Here is a 20,581-nt window from a genome sequence, read left to right as displayed (position 1 = left end):
AATATTCACCAGCTACTTCAGAGGCAGAATGACAACTCCAAAATAGTGACGAGTACATAGAACCAATTCAATACAAGCGAGATAAGCAGAGAGCCAGAGGAGAGAGCTTCGTGCTTGTAAGCTACGCCCAACTAAACGCTTATGTACTTATGTTTGTAGCAATATTAGCTACTTAGTACTCGTATTTGTGTTGTTAAACTGACAAATTTTTACTGTTTACCATCGAACGTGAATAACTGCTAAGGTAAACAATGGCGAGCGGCAAAGATCAAAAATGTGTTGCTTTCAAAAATACCAACGATGACGCGGTAGGCAATGACAACAACTACTATAAAGGCAAGGCAACGACGACTTACTTAATAGATTCCGCTTTTGTGGTTTGAGAAAAGTTACATAAAAAAAATAAAAATTAAAACTAAAAAAAAAATTGATAAATATGTATGAAATGGCACCGTAGCGCAACGAATCTAATAGACTGGATTGAAGTGGCGAGGAGTGAAGAGGGCTGTGATGCAGTGCAATGGGCGATAAAGTCAAGCAAATATGAGATGACTTTTAAAGCTGCAGCTAAATTGTTGTTGCCAAGCATTTGAAATGAAGTGAAAACAACTGTTAAAATATGCGTGACGAAACGTTCTTTTCGAGTTTACCTTGTTTTTAAACAAGAATGAGAAGGGTGGCAAGCAGACAATTTCATTTCGTATTTTTTATTTTTTTTTTGTGTCTTTCAATTTTTGCACAAATCACTTTTGACAGCGGCAATACGCTGAAGGTCCTTCAAAAATACAATTGCTATTTAGCATTACAAAGCGGCGATATGCGGATATAAATTTTACAACCATATATGTATGTATGTATGTACTTATGTATCTATCTATGCATGCATGTGTGTTTAGGGATATCGAAACATAAGCGCAGGGTTCAAATTCACCGCAACCAACGACCACAGCAAATCGCCCATGTTTACACGCAGGATAACAGCATACATATATACACAGTAACAAAAAAAAAACAAGTACTTACCTACAACAACTGCAACAATTTACGAATTGTCATATACAAAATGGCTTTTCAATTAGTACTACCAACACACACACACATCATACATAGCGGTAGCAACAACGGCGCCTTTTTATTAGACGCCATCAGCGCGCATGCGCATGGCGGCCATAAAAGTAAGCACGAGAAACAAAAGCAAAAAATAAAACACACACGAAAAATAAATATGTACATATGTATGTATAGGCGATATTCTAACAAATGGCGATGCACAGACAATGCCGCTTACCAATGCAAAAGTCATGCTTCTATGCCCACAAAACATGTCAAAATTATTTATTACATCAAACCCAAACCATTCGAGTCGACCCCTTCAAAACCCAACACCACAACAAAAAAAAAACAAAATCTACAAAAATAAACTCATAGACGGGAAAAAACAAAGGCAATAAAATTCCAACTCACACAGCCTTGCTGGCGCTTTAATGTCACACAGGATAATGCAGAGGGGAAGCAGGAAGGACGCACGGAAGGAAGTAAGCAAGCAAGCAAGCAAGCCAACACACAACAGTGGGCTACTAAAGCGAGAGCAGTAAACGTGACAGACAGCGCCAACGACGATGTACATGAACAGATACATATGAGCGATTGTATGAGTGCGTGTTAAAATATTGTAGGTATGTAAGTACATACAGTGCGCACGAAAAGTTTACACAAAAATTTGAAATATTAATTTTGATGCAAAAAAATATTCGGCCCTATTTCGACTTTCGTTTTGAGTAAATTTTAGGAATTCAATTTGACTAGTTGTTCTGGTTTGAACAAATCGAGTAAATTTTGCGAAGGTGAATTGAAATGTTTGTACTATATGCAGTTGTTAAAAAAAAAAATAGTGCACGCACACAGGTCAAATAATTTTTTTTTTTGCAAAAATTATTTTTGGCGTCTAAGTAAAAGTAAAAGTTGAAGTAAAATAGGTTCTTTTTTTATGTTTTGATATTGTCAATATTTGGTTAAGAACGCTTTATTTGCTCAGTATGACGTTTTCTTTTTATTTTTTATTTTTATTGTTTGAGTGTGGCAAAAATATTTAACACCCAATATATTCGGCAGACATAGCTTGTTGAAGTGAAAACTTTTTTACCTCACTGTATTCCTAACCTCCATTTATGGCTTTCAATTTGTGTGAACATAAGCTTGAACGCCGTAATAAAACCAAATAAAAACGAATATTTAGCAATAAAAATAAAGACACATATATATCTATGTGCATACGTACATTAGGGTAGTAAAAAAAGGTAAAGTCAAAGTTGTAATGCTCTCGCGCCCTAGGACTATTCAATATAGAAGAAAATTACACCCCTGTTTTTTGAAGCGCTCAAAGTTTTTCACATATTTTATATGAAAAAAAAAATATTTCTTCGTAGAAATGTTATGGGATTCTTGAAAATCAATATTTTTCGATAGGAACACTTTTTTTCTCTTCAGGAGACTTTCAGTAATTATACCCAATCGTTTATATAACAATTTTTTAATAGCAACTATTTTTTTATATGTCCCCCAAACACCCAAAAAAAGTTCAACGGGGGACCCATACAAAATTCCCAGTATTAAAAAGGGTAAAATAAAAAATTTGGTATTATTATTGGAAGTCTCTTCAAGAGAGACGGAGTTTTCCACGCAAAAAATGTTGTTTTTCAGGAATTCTATACCATTTCTACGAAAAGTGTTTTTTCTCGATATAAATTTCATGAAAAGCTTAATTTTTTGAACAAAAAGTGCGGGTGTTTTTTTCCATTTAGAAAACTCCTAAGGGGTGGGAGCTTTATATTTTAAACTTTTATTTTGGGCCACCCTAATGTACATATTTATGTATACGAAAATGGAGGACATCAACTCGTATAGCAGTTATATTCAATTTACTCCTAAATGTACATACATTCGTACATTGTAATTGCTGTACATTGCTGTCAATTGTCGAGGCGTTACCCTCAATGGCCACAGTCAATAGTCCCCTTGGTGTTTGTGTAATATATAGCTTAACATTTTCCCAAATAGTTTTCGTTTCTCTTTTGATTTTAGCTGGCGACACTCGTTGTTAGGTTTGGACGATAACAGTGCCACCGTCATCCATACAGACGAATTACATAGAATGCCGTTGGTGTTTTCTTTGACATTTTCGGTGGTTCCAGGAATGTATGATTTTTCCTTTGACGCTCTTTGTCGAACAAATTCAAAAGTTTTATATTGAAAGTCGGTATGATTTTTCGGCTTTTGGCTAAAAACCTTATTTAAATTATATATGTATTCCGTAAAAAGTAAATTATCAAACAACAAAACGAATTGTCTGACGAAAACTCGATACATCCCAAAGAATTATAGATTTTCAGTATCGCCGAAAATACTTGAATACTTCAAATTATTTCTTAGAGTTATATATCGCTAGCTTAGAGTGAAACGTAGCTAAGTCCCATTTTTTTGTCGCCATTTTCTTCAAGTATTTTGCTAAACGTTAACAACATTTTGCGTGTTTAAAGCAAAGCTACACTCCATACAAATCAGAGTGATATTATCTTAAAAAAAAAAGATTTCGTACTACTTTGGACTTATCGGATTTTCGTTGCTTCTTTTGGACTTAGCAAATTTTCCTTTTCGTTGAATATAAACGAGAATGAATAAAACAATTACCTTCATCCTTTTCTAAACTAGCAATTTCTAGTCTCCTCTATCAAAATATGAGTTTTCGTAAAGTGGGCTTAGCAACTTTTCACTCTAAGCTAACGATATGTATATGTACTTCTCTCCTGGAAATTTTGAAAAACTGTATTTAGCAAATTTTCACGTCAAGCTAAGCGATTTATTATCAAAGAAAATGGAAGCCTTAAAAATTCAATATCATTAAATGCTTAAGTGGCACTCAATTAATGGGCAAAGTGACGTAAATAGCCACGAGCAGTGGCTATAAAATGAATTAAATCGTACAAAAACAGGCGGCGAGGGCAAACCAAATATTTAAATATTGTGTCTATACCAAGGTACATTGAACAGGTAGTATCAGTAGAGCAGCTGATTTGATTTATTTTCAAATTATTTGGTCTCGAAAATGTCAAATATTTTTAATTTTTTCTCACGAAAATTATAAGTTGTTAAAATCCATTTGCTTGTGAAACCCTTTTCCATACAAAACAAGCGATTGAATAGCAGCTTTTGGAACGTTCGCCCAACTCGGCAGCACGACCGCTGATTACTGGGCCTTGCAAAGGATGGATCAATGCTTCGAGAAGCAAACAAATTTACTAGGAAAGAAAGTTGCATCAATTTTTATTTTTTCCAATTTCAATTTTTTATTTTTTATAATTTTTTGTATTTCACATGGCACGCTTTGATTTAGAAGAAAAAATTCAGAACAGTTGTTGACACTTTCGATACCAGAAGCAACAACAAAATACACGCAAATGTTGTTTTTGCTCTACTGATACTACCTGTTTAATGTGCCTTGGTCTATACTCAACGCTGTAAAGTATAAAATATTATATTTTGAATTCAAATAAGTGACAACTCAGCGGCAAAAGTCAACATTACTTCACATACATATTTATTTTAACTAATCGCTTATCACAAGCGTAACTTCGATGTGAAACAGGTTACCAGTGAAGCTTAGATTACATTTGAGATCTTAATAGGTATCGATATTGATATTTTTTTTTTTTTTCATTTCATATATATTTTGATCATTATCAGTAATGTTATACGAGTATTTATCTATCGATTATGGAAATTTATGAATACTTAAACTTTTATATCGATGGCTGAGTGGAAGATCGACCTATCTCGGCTGCCAGTTCAAAAACGCTCTATTTCAAAAAACTTTTCAAGAACGCCCTATTTCAGAATTTTATTGAAAAACACCCTATCTCAAAATTCGGTTCAAAAACGCCCTATCTCACTTCAAAATGTATTGAAAATATGCTGTTATAGGGCGTTTATGAATCGGCAGCTGAGATAGGGCGTTTTTGAAACGAATTCTGAAATAGGGCGTTCTTGAAAAGTTTTTTCAGATAGAATGTTTTCGAACTGGCTGCCGAGATAGGTCGATCTTCCACTCAGCCATCGATATGCAATTAGTTTCACATTTTATTAGTTGCATACTTAAGTACATACATGCAAAGGCTAAAAGGCTAAGTGCCAGTAATCGAAATGTACATCGATATTTTTTGATACATCGAAGCGCATATGTATATCGATGCATCGATTTTTCAGATAATATTTCGCAATAAAATATATTATGACCAAATATTTTTCGGGCCATTTAAATTTTTTGGTCAAAGTCGCCTCTCTTTTTTGCATAATTGAAAAGTTTAACCGCCATTAATGTACTTGAGATGTCAGTTTTCGAAAAACATCGATGCATCAAGTATCGATACTTTCGATACTTCGATGTCTTTCCGATATCCCTACCAGTAAGCCTGGACATCAAGTCTTAAGGCATATAATCATTTATACATATTTTCCGCTTTAAATTTAGGCTGTTTTTTTTACAAATATTTTATTCAATAAATGCAGTTTTCGAAAATATAAACGAAGTGGAAAACACTCATTGAGAACATATTTTTAAAGCAACTTGAATATTTATGATGTTTAAATTTAAAAAATTTTAAATTCTAATTTATAAAAATATATTTTTTTAAAGCTCTAATGTCACTACGCTTACAAAAAATTTCATCAACTTTCGTCAAATACTTTAAGAGAAAATGAGTTTTGAAAAAAAGATAGCTTAAAAATATATTTGCTTATAAAAACTTTAAAAATTAAAATTAAAAAAAAAAAATTCTCAGAATCTCTTTCACATCTATAAACCTCTCTATCCACAAATTTTCAATCAAACATTCGAACTTGACTGAAATCCGAGGTCCAGTTGAGAAATTTTCACCCAGGTACATACATATGTATGTAGTATCTGCTCTATGTACCTTCATAACTACATACATACATATGTATAAGTATTTGTATCTACATATACATATATTCTTTGAACAAGATTAGCATTTTATTGTATTTCCTTTGTTCACCAAGTTTGTGCAACATTTCTCATTTCTCCGCCTTATAAATATTCATGGTGCTTCAGATTGTAAACTTTAGAGGGCCAAAGAGGAATTAAATTATTCTCTCCGATAGCGCAAACAAAAACAATAATTTAATGATTAACCAACGTCATCATCAGTATGCCCAAAAAAAATAAATATGTAGCTTGGTTATCGTCCAAAAATTAAAATTCCACAAAATATGCAGTGACTGCTCAGCTCCGCTAAAATGTTGTTGTTTACCTTTTCCTTGCGTAAATTCCAAAATTTATTACACTAACATAAAATTTCGCATATACATAATTTACCATCTACCATTTTAGACTTTTCGCAAAATTATTTTAAATTAAGTTATATGTATATATGTTAGATTGTATGTATGTGTTATGTATGTATGTACATGCATTCCAATGCATTTAATGTTTTATTTTGGCACTAGATTAAATATAAATTTTTATTATCTCTTTTTTTTTTTTAGACTGAGCTGCGTTCATGCGCGGCGTGTGGGGAGCCAATCTCGGATCGGTTTTTTCTCGAGGTTGGCGGTTGTTCGTGGCATGCCACCTGCTTGCGTTGCTGCATCTGCCAGTGCCCGCTCGACCGACAACAATCGTGCTTCATCCGCGAACGGCAAGTCTATTGCAAGGCGGACTATGGGAAGTAAGTACAAATTTACATGCATTTACATACATATATATAAATGAATGGTTGTGTGGACGAAATTCATTAATATGTCGTTTTTATTTAATTTCTTTAATTAATCCGTTATACAGTTTGGGGTTATTCCAAAGTACGAGTTTAACTACAGCTCCACTGTGACGCAGTGTTGGTACATGAGGGAAAATTCCCTACCCATAGACATTTCAGTCGAAAAAAAAATTAGTTTAGGGAAAGCTAACTACAAGATAATGACAGATTTTTTATAAATAGGATAAATTTAGGGATTTTATGAAAAATCGAAATTTTTGTGTAGATATTTTTTTAAAGTAGACATTTTTAAAAAGTATTCGAATTAGAGATGGGTGTGGGATATCGGGACCCGCGGGACCGACGGTACTGATTTAAAAATCGTCGGGATGGGCGGTATCGGGAATTTCTTTAGAAATTTTGCGGGCGGGACGAGACCAAAATCCTTTCACGACACTCCCGATAAAACCCGCAACCTCCGCAAATTTGGAAAATCATTCTTAAAGCGTTGTATGAAATAAGCAATTTTTATATTTGATTGAGACGGAAACGAACAGCAAAGCAAAACAAAAAAATCTTTAAATTTTTTTTTGTTATTTAAAATTAATTTGAAAGACATGTGCATTTTTCTTAGTGATAGATCTCGGTACTCACGTGATCCGCAGTATATTTCAGAAAAACACCGAGATGGGCGGTTTCGGGACTTAAATATTGAATTTCGGAATGGGCGGCATCGGGATTGAATATTTAGTCGCGTGCCCATCTCTAATTCGAATGTCAGCTGGCAATTTAAGGAGTAGGGATTTTCCAAAAAATATGCACCACGGGATTTTATGACACCATTGGAACGATTCTTAATCAACGGCAAATAAAAGAGTCATCTGGTACATCGTGAGATCCGAGGTGCCGTAAAAAGCTTTTCTGCACAGACCCTCTTGATTCAAATGTCGCTAGAGAAGTTACACGGGGTAAAAGGCCACAAAAACGGATTTTTTGCGAAAATCTTGTTAACGCTCATTTAAAAAAAAAATGGTGGTTAGCTTAGGAAATTGCCTACAAAAAATAATAAGTCACTTTTTATCTATAGTTTTGAATTTTTTTAGTTTTTTGATTTCCAAAGATTCTGCGGTACTTTCAGAGAAATACACAAATTTGCTGAAGCGAAATTTTGACAAAAATGTCGCTTACACTTTTTTGTCGGTAAGGGCTCGATATATTGTTCATCCAAAAACCACGTAGGATATAATTTTAAAACAATTTAGGGGTTTCCCTTAAACTGGAAAAAACATTGAAAACTTCGAAAAACTCAAAACTTTTATTGAGAGGTCAGGATTTGTATGAAACGAAAAACGCCTATAGACATCCCATAAAAAAAAGTCGGTGACTTCGCCAATCACCCTACTAGTTACATAAATATGTATGTATAAGTTGCCTAGTTTTTCAATACGGCCAGCATATTTTCGTAACTGACTTGAAAAATTTACGCTTACACCAAATTGTTTGTATGCGTTTGTATTTATGCCAAAGTAAAACAAAAAAAAAAAACACAAAACATAAATATGCTCAGGTGTCGAAAAAATATTTTCCCACACTTCCTAGCGTAAAATTGAAGCAAAACATTCGAAATGAAAATGTTTTCTAAGCTTTTCTTGTATATAAAGCTGCTTGGAGCATTTGATTCAACACTTTAAGCTTAAAGATAAATAAAACGCGAAGAAAGACATAAAATAATGAAAAAAGTGCAGAGAAAACATAATATGGGGCAAAATTTGATATCTATGTGTACTTAAATACTTGGGTGCGAATAAAAAAAAAAAATACGAAATATATAAACAATGTTAGAAATGTGTATGAAATAGATTTTCGCTTCGATTTAACACTTCACTTGATTTGCCTGCATTTTATTCTCTTATTTGTAATTTAAGCGTGTTTACTTAACTTTATTTTTCATGTTTTTTTCACACACTATCTATCCTACTGTCACTTTGAATTTTCAATTCCATTGAGTGGCATGAGTTGGTACAATCGCGTCGCGCGTAAGGTGTCCCCAAAGTCTGCTGCTGGTATCTCCGCAGTTGCTGACTTTACAGCAGCAATGTCCCCAATGGACCAGTTGGTTACAATTTGTACATACACTTGCGGTCAGCTGATTAAGTCAAATGACATTTTGACTAGGTTTGGCTATTTTTATTTTTTTTTATTTAGTGTTTATATATTTTTATAAAAGTTTTAGCACTTTACCTCGCCAGCGCCACATAAATCCATGTTTTAAACTACGTACAAAAATTATTAAAATTCAACAAACCTTAACATTTGCACCAAAAAAACGTTTAAACTTTTTTTTTAAATTTTTAGAATGCAGTTTTGTAGCTCATTAAATTGTTTAAATAATTTTTTTTTGCTGGTGGTGCTAGGCATTTTCTTTCATATTTATATGGAACACAATGCATAACACCGTCAGCGAAAAAAATTATTAAAAATTAATGCAATTTTCTAACGGTTTGAAATTTGCACTTTATTCTGTTAAAATTTAATGGGCTACAAACTGCATACCCAAACTTTTTCTAAAAATTCTAACTAAAAAGTTAAAATTTTTTTTGGGTGCAAATGTTAAAGTTTGTTGAATTTTCGTAATTTTTGTACGAAGTTTGAAATGTGGATTTATGTGGGCCAGGTTAGGTTAAGTGCTAGAAAAAAACAAGTAATTTTTAAGCAAAAAAAAATTTAGTGGGCTAAAAACTGCATACCCAAAATTTTTCTAACAATTTTAAATAAAAAGTTAAAAATTTTCGGGTGCAAATGCTAAAGTTTTTTGAATTTTCATAACTTTGGTACGAAGTTTGAAATGTGGATTTATGTGGGGCAGGTTAGGTAAAGTGCTAGAATTTTATACAAAAAAAAGTAATTTTTAAGCAAAAAAAATTAATGGACTAAAAACTGCATACCCATCATTTTTCTTAAAATTTTAAATAAAAAGTTTTAAATTTTCAGGTGCAAATGTTAAAGTTTGTTAAATTTTCATAATTTTTGTAAAGTGCTAGAATTTTATATAAAAAAAAAACAAGTACGTTTTAAGCGAAAAACAAAAATGACTTCAATTCTCATATAAAAAATTTAAAATTATCGTTTATTTCTTCGTGACCCGATGATTGTATTTTAACCAAATTAATATGGGACTACCTGTGAGGTACCATCTTTCATTTAAAAAAATAATTATGGAAATCGGTTAACGTGTCAAGTCAAGTATGCGGTAACATACATAATAAAAATAAAAAATATAAAAAAATAAACATTAAATAAACAAAATAAAAATAGCCAAAACTAGTCGAAATGTCACTTGACTTAATCAGCTGACCACAAGGGTACATACATACATACATAGGTATGTACGAACGCATATGGATAGCAGCAGAAATGTCTACAGGGCCAAAGCAACTCTTAAAGCATTCACGTACTTGTTGTTATTGTTGTTGTTGCGAGCACCGAAAGAGAAGTTATGAAAATGACTGATGCTGTTGTAAAAATATTTATTTTTCAAGTTAAGAATTTTAAGTTGGCTGTTGTTGTCGCAATGACTTACTGCTGATATCCGCCGATGTTACGTTGTTGTGGAAACACAAACGTGCCAGCCACACTAAATAAGCGTTCAACTCTAAAGCTGATGCCACATAAAACTTTTGCTTCGCTTTACGTGACAGATTCGCTTTGACAGATAAGATGAATTGTATGGAAATGCACAAAGCATGCCACATAAATCGTCGAAGCTGCAGCGCGAAGCGAAAAGATGGCCAACTCCCATCTTTTTGCGCGCTTTGACAATCAGCCAGTTTAATATTTATTTTGTTTCGTCCAAATTCGAGTTTTCATGCAGAAACATAAAACTTAATTACATTGCTGATAATTTTAAAGCAAAATATATGAAATCCACAGCAACTTTGACTAGTAAAAAAGCGGTACAAAATTGTTTTCTTGGCGTTCATTGTGGCATACCTTTTGCGTTTGGCGCTTTGCTGGCAAAGTTATAAATGTCACGCAAAGCTACAAAGTTTTATCTGGCATCAGCTTAAGAATAACACAGCGATATAAATATTGTTATTTTTCGTTTTACGTTTTCATTTTATGTACATATGTATATCTCTAAGATACACATCAGATTCGTTGGTTGGTGCACATGTCGCCAATGCGAATGACTACGCCGCTTACCTTTAGGTATAAATATGTATGTACATATATCTACCGGCGGAGTATACCATCCGATCGATTGAGATCGCCACATTATAAAATGCAAACTCATTTCGAAAAGTGTCAAGTGTGACGAGGCGTACAAAGGCCAAAAACAAACACACCGTTGAAGGCAGAAATCAATAAAGTATGTAGTTAGATGTGTACTATGTAGCGTAGGGGGATTTTTATGCTACGAGTGTAAAGTCCACAGCGAAAACATATCTATCTATGCACACCTAACACCGCTCCTTCACCCACTTCCGGCGACAAGTGCGCGCGCACTTTGCACGTCCACCGCGCCGCGTCGCCCTGACTTGAATGCTGTGACATGATTTGACGCTTTTTCAAATTCACTAGCAAGCCACCACACATGCAAAAACATACAAACGCAAATACCCACATGCATACATACTCTTCTATATATATCCACTTAGACATTATATTCATACATACATACATATATGGTGTGTTACTGCTTATGATTCTTAACCAAACACACTTATGCGCGTACATTGCAGATAATCCTGATGATAGCGCCTTAGTGTAGGCTGCACTTAATCTACTTTTTGATATTTTTTTCTTAACCATACATTTTTCCCCCTCTTCTTACAAATGTTATATCTAATTTCTTCTCCTCTTCTTTAGACACTTCGGCGCGAAATGTTCAAAATGCTGTCGTGGCATATCCGCCTCGGATTGGGTACGACGCGCCCGCGATCTCGTCTTTCATTTGGCGTGTTTTGCGTGCGATCAATGCGGACGACAACTCTCCACCGGCGAACAATTTGCTCTGATCGATGATCGGGTGCTGTGTAAGGCGCATTACCTGGAAACGGTCGAGGGTGGCACCACATCAAGTGACGGTAAGTGGGTTTTTTGTTTTTTTTTTGGGGGGGGTTAGCTGCTAGGAGGTCATCGAAGATACTTGTAATGTAGTTTAACTCTAGGAAGACTGAAAAATCGACATAACTTGAAAGGAGGACAGGGGTCATTTGACAAACAAAATTCTTAAAATTTGAATCTAAAATGGTTTATTCATTTAAACAAATTTAATTTTCATTTTCATATTCTGGTTTTAGTAAAAAACACTAGATCCTGTATCATCGGCTTGCCTTGAAGTTATAATTTTTAATTAAAAAATATTGATTACTTCTAAAAAGAACATAAAATTTAAATTTTAATTTTATTTTCTTATTTAATTAATAAACAAAACTTAGTATACAGTGGCGGTCACAAATGGATGAATGGTGTTTCGGTTTTAATATTTACAATGTTTTCCAAGCAAAATTTTTATTTTTATTTTTTTTTTTTTAAACATGGTTTATGCTTTAACAAAAACTGTATAAATCACACTTTCAAACTTTATACAGAACTTAGAAAAATTCCACACATTTTTATCTAAATTTCGAGCTTTTTAACCAGAATGTTTAGAAATTTTTTGGGTATGCAGTTAAAAAGCTTATAAAATTGTAGTAAAAGAAGTGCAAGTTTTGAGCGGCTAAAAAAATCGCATTGGTTTTTAATAACTTTTTTTTTCTTTTGTTGACTGCGTTTTGCACTTTTTTCCATATAAATCTGAATTTCTTATGGAAGAACATGCGCAAGACCGTTTGCAAAAAAAAAATAAAGAAGGCAACGTCAGTTTACCTAAATTTCGCTATTTATATGAAAAAAACTAAAAAAAACTCTAAAAATTCCGTTTAAAAAGCTCGAAATTTAGATAAAAATTTGTGGAACTTTTCTAAATTCTGTATAAAGTTTTAAAGTGTAATTTATATCGTTTTTGTTAAAGCATGAATATTGTAAATATTAAAAACGAAACACCATTCCTCCATTTTTGACCGCCACTGTACATAAATGTTTGCCATTAGAGTCAAATGACCCCTAACCGTCTTTTTAGCTAGTTGCAGTATTTATTTAAATTTGAAAAGAATCAACAAAATAAGATAAGATTGCTTTTAAATTAAATATTATGAACTTTTAATAAAAATATGGGGGAAAGGATCCCTGTCCGTCCTTCTATAGGTAAAGAATTTAACTTGTCTAGTTTTCTATGAAGGGTTGGTCTCTCAGATTCAAGAAATTTTCTTAGACTCAGCGGCGGTACCGCATATGTCGGCTTGTTGACATCACGCGTGGGAGTCGAGCGGGGAATAAGCTGGCCTTCTGTTGTGATTGCACCTTTTCGAAATTGAGCTTTCCTTGCATTCCTTATGTGTGCTTATTATGGCTGCAACAGTATAGAGGTCCAAGTCGATGTTTGGTTCTCTAATCGTACGTACATATGTATGTCCTAAACATTGGAAGCATGTCCAATGCTGAGAACAACCATGATTCTAGTCCCGGCAAAATCTATCGATTACTGAGACGGACTTAGTTTAAGAAAAGACAAAGGTTCGCACAGAGTAGAGTCCATCGGCACAATCATATGCGCATTAGGCTGCATCACGCCCCATACAAAAAAAAAAATCGGTACTGTGTTTCCATTGGAATTATAAAATCTACTATATTTAAGGCTTCCACCAAAATATTTCGGAAAATTATTAAGATTTACGCGAGCTGGACCGATTTGAAAATACCTCCAAAATTTGAGTTTTTTGTGAATAGATAAATAGTTTCTTAAAGATTAAAAAAAAAAAATCCCATCAAATGACAAAACTGTTTAAGCTTAAAGAATTTGCATACAAATATTTTTAAAAAATGTTAAAAAATTTTCAACGGAATCGTAATAATGAGTTTTTTGATGCTGTTTTTAAACTTTTTTCAAAGATTGGTATATATACCAAAACTATTCCGATTTAGAATTGTGAGGTATTAAATATTGGAAAGATATTTTCCACCTTTTTTATTCCTTTTCTAATAACTCATTCAAAGGATTAAGGAGCAAGGTGGGATGAACGAGTGTCATTACAAGGTATTTGAAAAAAAACATTTTGACGTGAATGAGTTTTTTTGCACACGCTTCATAAGTCTAAATCGTAATAGTTTTGTCCCAGTTATTCAAGTTGTCGTAAATCAATATTTGCAAAAAGTTAAAACACGCCAATAAAAATCTCATTATTACGATTCCGTTGAACAATTTTTTAAATATTTTTATGCAGATTTTTTAAGCTTAATTTGTTTTGTCAGCTGAGGGGATTTTTATCAAAAAGTAAAGTAAATCTTCATATTTTTCAGAAATATTTTTGATTGCACCTTTCTCTTTTCGTGATTGATTCTAAAATGTTGTGTTTATTTCTTAAAATGTCACACTCTTTAAAGACAAAAAGAGCACATTCTCTGCGCTTTGTCAGGTGAGATGGTTGCCCTGAAAATCAGATGATTGCTTAAAACGACAATATAATGAAATGCGCGAGCTAGACAAGGCCAAAACAAAAAAGCAAAAACATGCCATTCTACATGGTTGAGTGTAACACCAAACACATTTTGCACCGGGGTAGTGCAACATTTTTTGAAATTAACGAAATCATCAATAATAAATTTTTTAATTCCGGCGGAAAAACCGCAACTTTTTTTGGTGATGCAGTCTAATGTACATATGTATGTCTATATATCTATTTGCAAAAGTGGCTATACATACATATGTACATACGCACAAGAATTCAACACATAAAAATCAAACGAAAACGAAACAATTCAAAAATCGCAAACGGTAGCCGTGACGAATTGGATGTGAATGCTTTGAATAGCAACTGCCACCGGGATGTGTAGAAACTGGCAGCAGACTGAAAACATGTACGAGCAGGAAATTGGTTTAGGTTGGTGGGTGGCAGTGGCTTTTGTTGCGGCATAAAAACATTGGAACATTTTAGCCATGTTGTACATACAAACAGAACAGCAACATCAGAGGCTAACATCAATATTTAGGATGCAGAGAGCTTGACTGTAGCGTACATATGTATGTATGTAGGAGAGTAATGTCCTTACATGGCCAACATGTGTAGAAAGATGTGGATGTAGCTAGGTTCTAGAACTATGTATATAGGTATAGGAAAGCATATGTGCTATAAACATGCAAGTATGTAATATTTATATATGTAGTAACGCTCGTATGTACTACTATGTAAGTTGGTCACATGTCTTCGGTTGACTGTAAAAGCAGTGTCAAAACAACGCATGCCAAATGTGACGTCACAAACAAGCATACATATATGTACCTAAAAAGAGTTCTTAGTACTCAAATGCATTATTATGTGTACCTACATACATACATATGTACATGTGTATAAGTTCTGTATGTTCTATGAAACAGCAGCCCATCAACTAGCCATGGCTTTTGCACTTAAATACTGTAAAAGCAACATGGGCTCGGTGGTGCTTAAGTATTCTGGCCAAAATGGCAACGTACATACATATCTACATGTTTATATTTATGTATGCATGTGTGCCTCCTCTCCACCTTAACGCACTTTTGAGTTTGCGCGCTATTCACTTTTAAGCCCTAAATCGCATGCAAGTGCATGGCTTTTAGACAAGCACAAACAAAAGCAACATTCATCAGAAGAAAAAAAAAACACACTTTTGCTGGAGCCAGCCACTGACTTACATCTGTGCAAAGTGCTGGACAGTTTATGTCATCTTTGTAGGCATTCGGTCATGTTTTGTACACTTTCCGGCCATACAAAACATTTACATGCATATGCATTTATGTACATACATACATATGTATGTACAATCCTACTTAATAGCGCAGCTTATCGTCCTGTGCCATATGCATTTAGCATATTTGTGTATAGTTGCTTGTAATAGGCCCACATTGAGGTTTACAAAAGTCTGAAAGTGTTGGCTTTATGTCACTTGTTTCGGTGTCATTTTGATTGTACGTTTGCTGGCTATGTGATCATTTTGGGCTTAAACGCTTAATGCTACTTTCGGGTGATTATTTTCTCTGAGGTATCTAAAATGCATATCTAGTGCTTAGTGCTTAGAATGAGTTGAAATTATTTTTCAAACAATTGTTTCGTAAAAAAAAGTTGACTACTTGGTTTTGAGAAATTTTCGGGCAATAGAGCCATAACTGACCGCGCTGTGTGGCATCTTCAAATCCAGGCCAGAAGGGTCTTGGCGTCATAGCGCTAAGCATTGACGGCTACGGTTACTTGCGGCTGCTCACTACCCCGGGTTCGGCAATTTTGCTTAGCCTCCTTTCAGATACGTCAAGACCAGCCTTCAGGTCTGCTCGTTCGCAGGCGAAGGAGAGAGGAAGAGTGCAGATAACTCCGTACCGTAAAGTCGTTTCAAGTTTTATTTTCTCTTTTGATCTTTTCGATCTGGTTTGCCTCCGGTTCGTCCAAAGTAGATTTTCATAGAAATCATGTGAGGTCTTTTTAACATAAAAATGAGTAAGAAATGAAAACATGCCAAAAACAGGTACTATTTCGAGCGATTGGAGTTTTAATATAGCGTCCTTGCTTTATTTCGTGGTCTGTCTTTGGTCACCTGAGTAGACACTGGACACAGACTAATGGCAATGACAAAATGCTTGGCACTTTTCCCAAAAGGAGCAAATACTTAGCTTTATACTGGTGTGATAGATGTCTGCCTTCTGGGGTTCAACCGCCGTCTGTATACCACTGCAGAGTGCTAGCTCGGATATATCCTTTTGTATACTAGGTTGCTTTCCTGCAGAGCTCGATTTTAAACTTCTTCTGAAAAAAAAATCTCCGGCTATATCATCTCTGTAGACTAGAACTAGTGGAAGCTGAAATCCTCGCTTTTCCATTATCCAAGACGAAGTCTAAAAGCTTAAACAGACGGCAGCGTTGATCCGGACTAACTCGGACTTAATCCGGATCAACTGCAGTTAATTCCCGAGTTGATCGGGATCAACGCTGCCGTCTGTTTACGCTTTAAGATAGTAAGACCTATGTGGTCTGCTATTTGGTGAGATGTAGCGGCTCTAGATCGAGAATTATCTCCAGTGATTTCGTAGGTTTTTTGAAGTTATCTGCGATAATATCCATCTCAGGATCTTTAACACATCCCCAGAACTTACCAGCTGCTTGCTTTTATTCGTAGCAGTGGACGTGGCCGCCTCAATATATATAAGCCATGTCGGTGGCGACATTGGACCTCACACAAAAGTTATGTTCCCCAAAAAAGGAATGAGGACGATGGCTATCTTAGAGGACTATTAAGACCCACTTATAACATAAATATAAAAAAAATGCAAGGAAAGGTTAGAATTTTTGTCAGTTATAGGAACTAGTGATTGCTATCTGAATAGCGGTCCTTTTGCCATCAACTTTAAAGCTTGGAACTAAGTAGTGTCTCGTTTACAAAATGACTTTTAATTGTAAGCGTATTTGGGACTCCTTAACCCGCCATCTTACGACCTCAGCATCGTAATTTTCTTAGTGCCTGTTCTAACATCAGTACAGTTGAAAGCGGTCTCTAAGTGGCTTTAATAAAAAAACGCGACATATTTTTATTGCTAATCATCAGAAAAACCTTAATTTTTAAAAATATNTAAAAAAAAATTGAATATTGGGAGAATCTTCGCTTAGAGATTTATAATTTCGAAAGAGTACTTTTATGCGATCTAAAAGTTCATATACCTATGTAGGTATGTGTGTGTTGTCGCCGCTCCCCAGCCAGCAAAATATCCGAAAACCGATCCGAAAAAGGACAAAAAGTGGATATAGAGCGGATTTTTGTCCGTTTACTGATTCCATTTCGGGATACTTTGGCGTTCCGTTTTCCCACTAAAGTGTGTGGAACGTATATACAGACAACAGTGTGCAAGTGCAAAGTGTCTAAAAATTTTTGTTTTAGAATTTGGTTGCCGAAGTTTTTGTTGTTCCTGAAATTCCCCACAAAAACTGTCCATTTCCCTAATCCCCACACAAACTGAGATTCCACGCAAATCGGAGGAATTCCCCACGAGTTAGCTTCCCTGCTGTCTTTCAAAGCATGTTAAAGGTATTACCTTTTAATTCTAAAATACTCTTGTACTACAATAGAAAAAAATCACAAAAATGTTACCAACTATCTTAATTTTTATTCACTTACAGTGCGTGAACCCGAAGGAAGCTCATTTGCCCGCCACATTAACCTGCAGTTAACGTATTCATTTCAGAATAACGCCCAAAATCCTATGCACATGAATGGCAATTCGAAGGGATTATATCCGTCACATGGTGAGTTACTGAAAAACAAATTTAATAAAATGACTAAAAGTGTGTATAACAGCATATTATTTATACTACATACATATGTATATGTATAAAGATATAATACTCTATTTTAAAGAAATTATTAAAATCACAAATGAATTACTTGTGGCTTAGTGGCCTAGTAAGTTAGGCTAGGTTAGGAGGCCGTGTTTGGAAAGCTCCAGACATAGTTGCCCCTTGTGAGTGCTTCCCCAAACTCCATACAAAGAAGAAGGAAATAATAACGAAGGCATTAAACTAATGAACGCAGCTTTTTGAGTCGACTCGACAAAAGGCCTTCCTTCGTTGGTATTCGCCATCGCTGGAACATCGCCCAGTAGATATCCTGTGGTGACGCTGCTAAATGCTCAAGCTACAAATTTCTTAAGTTTCAGAAGATCTTCCTTCCCTCTTGTCCTACATAGTCACAGACAAAATGACGTTGAGACCTCACAATCATCTCGTTTAGTCCGTACCTAAGTCATTTATGTATATGGCTTTAGTGTATGCAAATATTTTTCTTATAAGTGTTATTAAACACCGGTAAGATAAAATTCTCTTCCTGGTGTATGGGCATCTCAGAGCCATACCTAGGCACCTCATCAGCAATGTTCGGAAAAATAGTATTTAGTCTCGTTGAGAGCGCCCAGTATTGCCAATGCGTCACGATATTTGCGTACCCCGTGCTGTTTAGTAAAAGACTAGCTGCCTTCATTATAGCATGAATTTCAGTATGCGAGACGGTGCAGTCGTTGGCAGATTAAAAGGTGCTATGGGTTCCTTTTTCTATCTTTGAACCATCAGTGTAGATGGGTATGCTATATTCTGCCATTGTTAGGCCTGAATATTATCCTAGTCAGAAAACGTATAAATGCTTGTGTTTCGTCGGAATATTTTTTTATGGATGTGTTACCGCATAACTTTGGACCGCGTTAACCGATGGGGAATTAAGGCACCTCAGAGGTGGTTTCATAATAAATTGAAAGAAATTAACGGTACTCTTAAATTTTTTACTCAAAAATCGAAGTCGGTTTTGTTTTTTTCTTAAAAATTACTTCTCAGCGTTAGAGATTTTCTTTTAAGACTGTTTCCGTAATTTTCGTTCGAATAAAATCAAATAAGTCGTATATATTGCCAAGTTTTGACTATTTATTTTTATTATTTAATTTTAATATTTTTTTTTATTAGAACATAGTTCTCTCTATAACAAAACCATATTAATCCAAATTTGAAACTTTGTACAAAAATTAAAAAAAAATTCCACATTTTCTATTCAGAAGTTTAGAACATTTTTGGGTATGCAGTTTTAAAGCCTAGGTACTCAATTCTTATAAAATAAAGTACAAGTTTTAGGCAGCAAAATACCGTTAATTTTTGGCACTTTTTTTAGACGGTGTCTATCTTTTTCCCATACGAAAAATGTTCGAAAATTTGTTTAATTTAGAGGAAAATGCATAACACCGCCAACAAAAAAATTTCAGAAAACTTTTCAAGAACGTCTCTCTTCAGAATTTGGTGGAAGAATGCCCTGTTTAAGAATTTGATTGAAAAACGTTCTATCCCAACTGAAAATATATTGAAAATATGTTGAAATTGTGAATTGGCAGCTGAGATAGGACGTTTTGAACCAAATTCTGAAATAGTGCATTTTTGAAAAGTTTTCTGAGATAGGACGTTTTCGACCTGGCTGCCGAGATAGGTTGATCTTTCACTCAGCCGTCTATATGTTCTTCAAATAATTTCTAATTCAACAAATTTTCGATTTTTATTTCATTTTAGAATCCTCCATGGATGAACTCTCACAGGACTCCAGTGTGCATTGTATGCAAAGTGAAGTGTGACTGGAACATTTGAACCACCATTAAAGCGGACTCCAGTCTACGTATTTTGGTGGCATCGGAAACACGCATCTAATACACACGTAAAAGCGCGTGATTTGTTTATAAAAAAAATACAAATTAATGGAAACTAAAGCCCAGTAATTCAAATAAAATTCGACACACACACAAAATCAAAAAACAAAAACGTCCTAGTCAAAATTAAAAAGAAAATTTAAGCAAATTAAATGCAAAAGGAAAACGTCCACGAAACGGGTTAAAATTTATACGCAATTTATAAGCAAATAGCTTGAAAATACCTAAAGTGTTTTAAACTTACGGCAGACCACAAAAATGCCAAGTAATTTTACTGCGGGTATGCCAGTATTAAATGCTAAAACTATTTTAGTAAATTTTTTTTTCGCGAATAAGAGGGAAAAATTGCAGCTCTTCGTTAAATTCTGTACAGTTTTCGACAAAACCATTTTTAAGTCGACTTAGCGCTTTTTGTCCGGTAAGCATTGAACTAATGAATACTGAGTGAATAGAGTTACATTGAAGTGCAATGCCATGAAAGCTAAGGACCCATTAATGTATTGTATGAAGCAAAAAAGCGCTA

General features: G+C 34.4%; 1 protein-coding gene across 1 annotated transcript; it reads left to right on the top strand.

Moving 5' to 3' along the window:
• The first annotated feature begins 251 nt into the window (after positions 1–251).
• Awh (LIM/homeobox protein arrowhead) lies at positions 252–20,136 on the top strand. The gene is made up of 5 exons (XM_017627074.1): positions 252–308; positions 6,559–6,740; positions 11,637–11,854; positions 18,005–18,130; positions 19,925–20,136. The coding sequence occupies exons 1-5, from the start codon at positions 252–254 to the stop codon at positions 19,984–19,986; spliced, it is 645 nt and encodes a 214-aa protein (XP_017482563.1). The 3' UTR covers positions 19,987–20,136.
• Positions 20,137–20,581: the final 445 nt, after the last annotated feature.

This window comes from Rhagoletis zephyria, unplaced genomic scaffold (genome assembly GCF_001687245.7).
Source record: "Rhagoletis zephyria isolate East Lansing unplaced genomic scaffold, Rhagoletis_zephyria_1.1 Rzeph_scaffold_05024, whole genome shotgun sequence".
NCBI classification, from domain to species: Eukaryota; Metazoa; Arthropoda; class Insecta; order Diptera; family Tephritidae; genus Rhagoletis; species Rhagoletis zephyria.
Note: the sequence above shows the minus strand (reverse complement) of the source record. Positions and strands in the feature narration are given on the sequence as shown.

Coding starts and splice junctions, on each gene's coding strand:
- Awh (XM_017627074.1), top strand. CDS start 252: ATGGCGAGCGGCAAAGATCAAAAATGTGTTGCTTTCAAAAATACCAAC. Junction 11,855..18,004: donor TGGCACCACATCAAGTGACG/GTAAGTGGGTTT, acceptor ATTCACTTACAG/TGCGTGAACCCGAAGGAAGC. Junction 18,131..19,924: donor GGGATTATATCCGTCACATG/GTGAGTTACTGA, acceptor ATTTCATTTTAG/AATCCTCCATGGATGAACTC.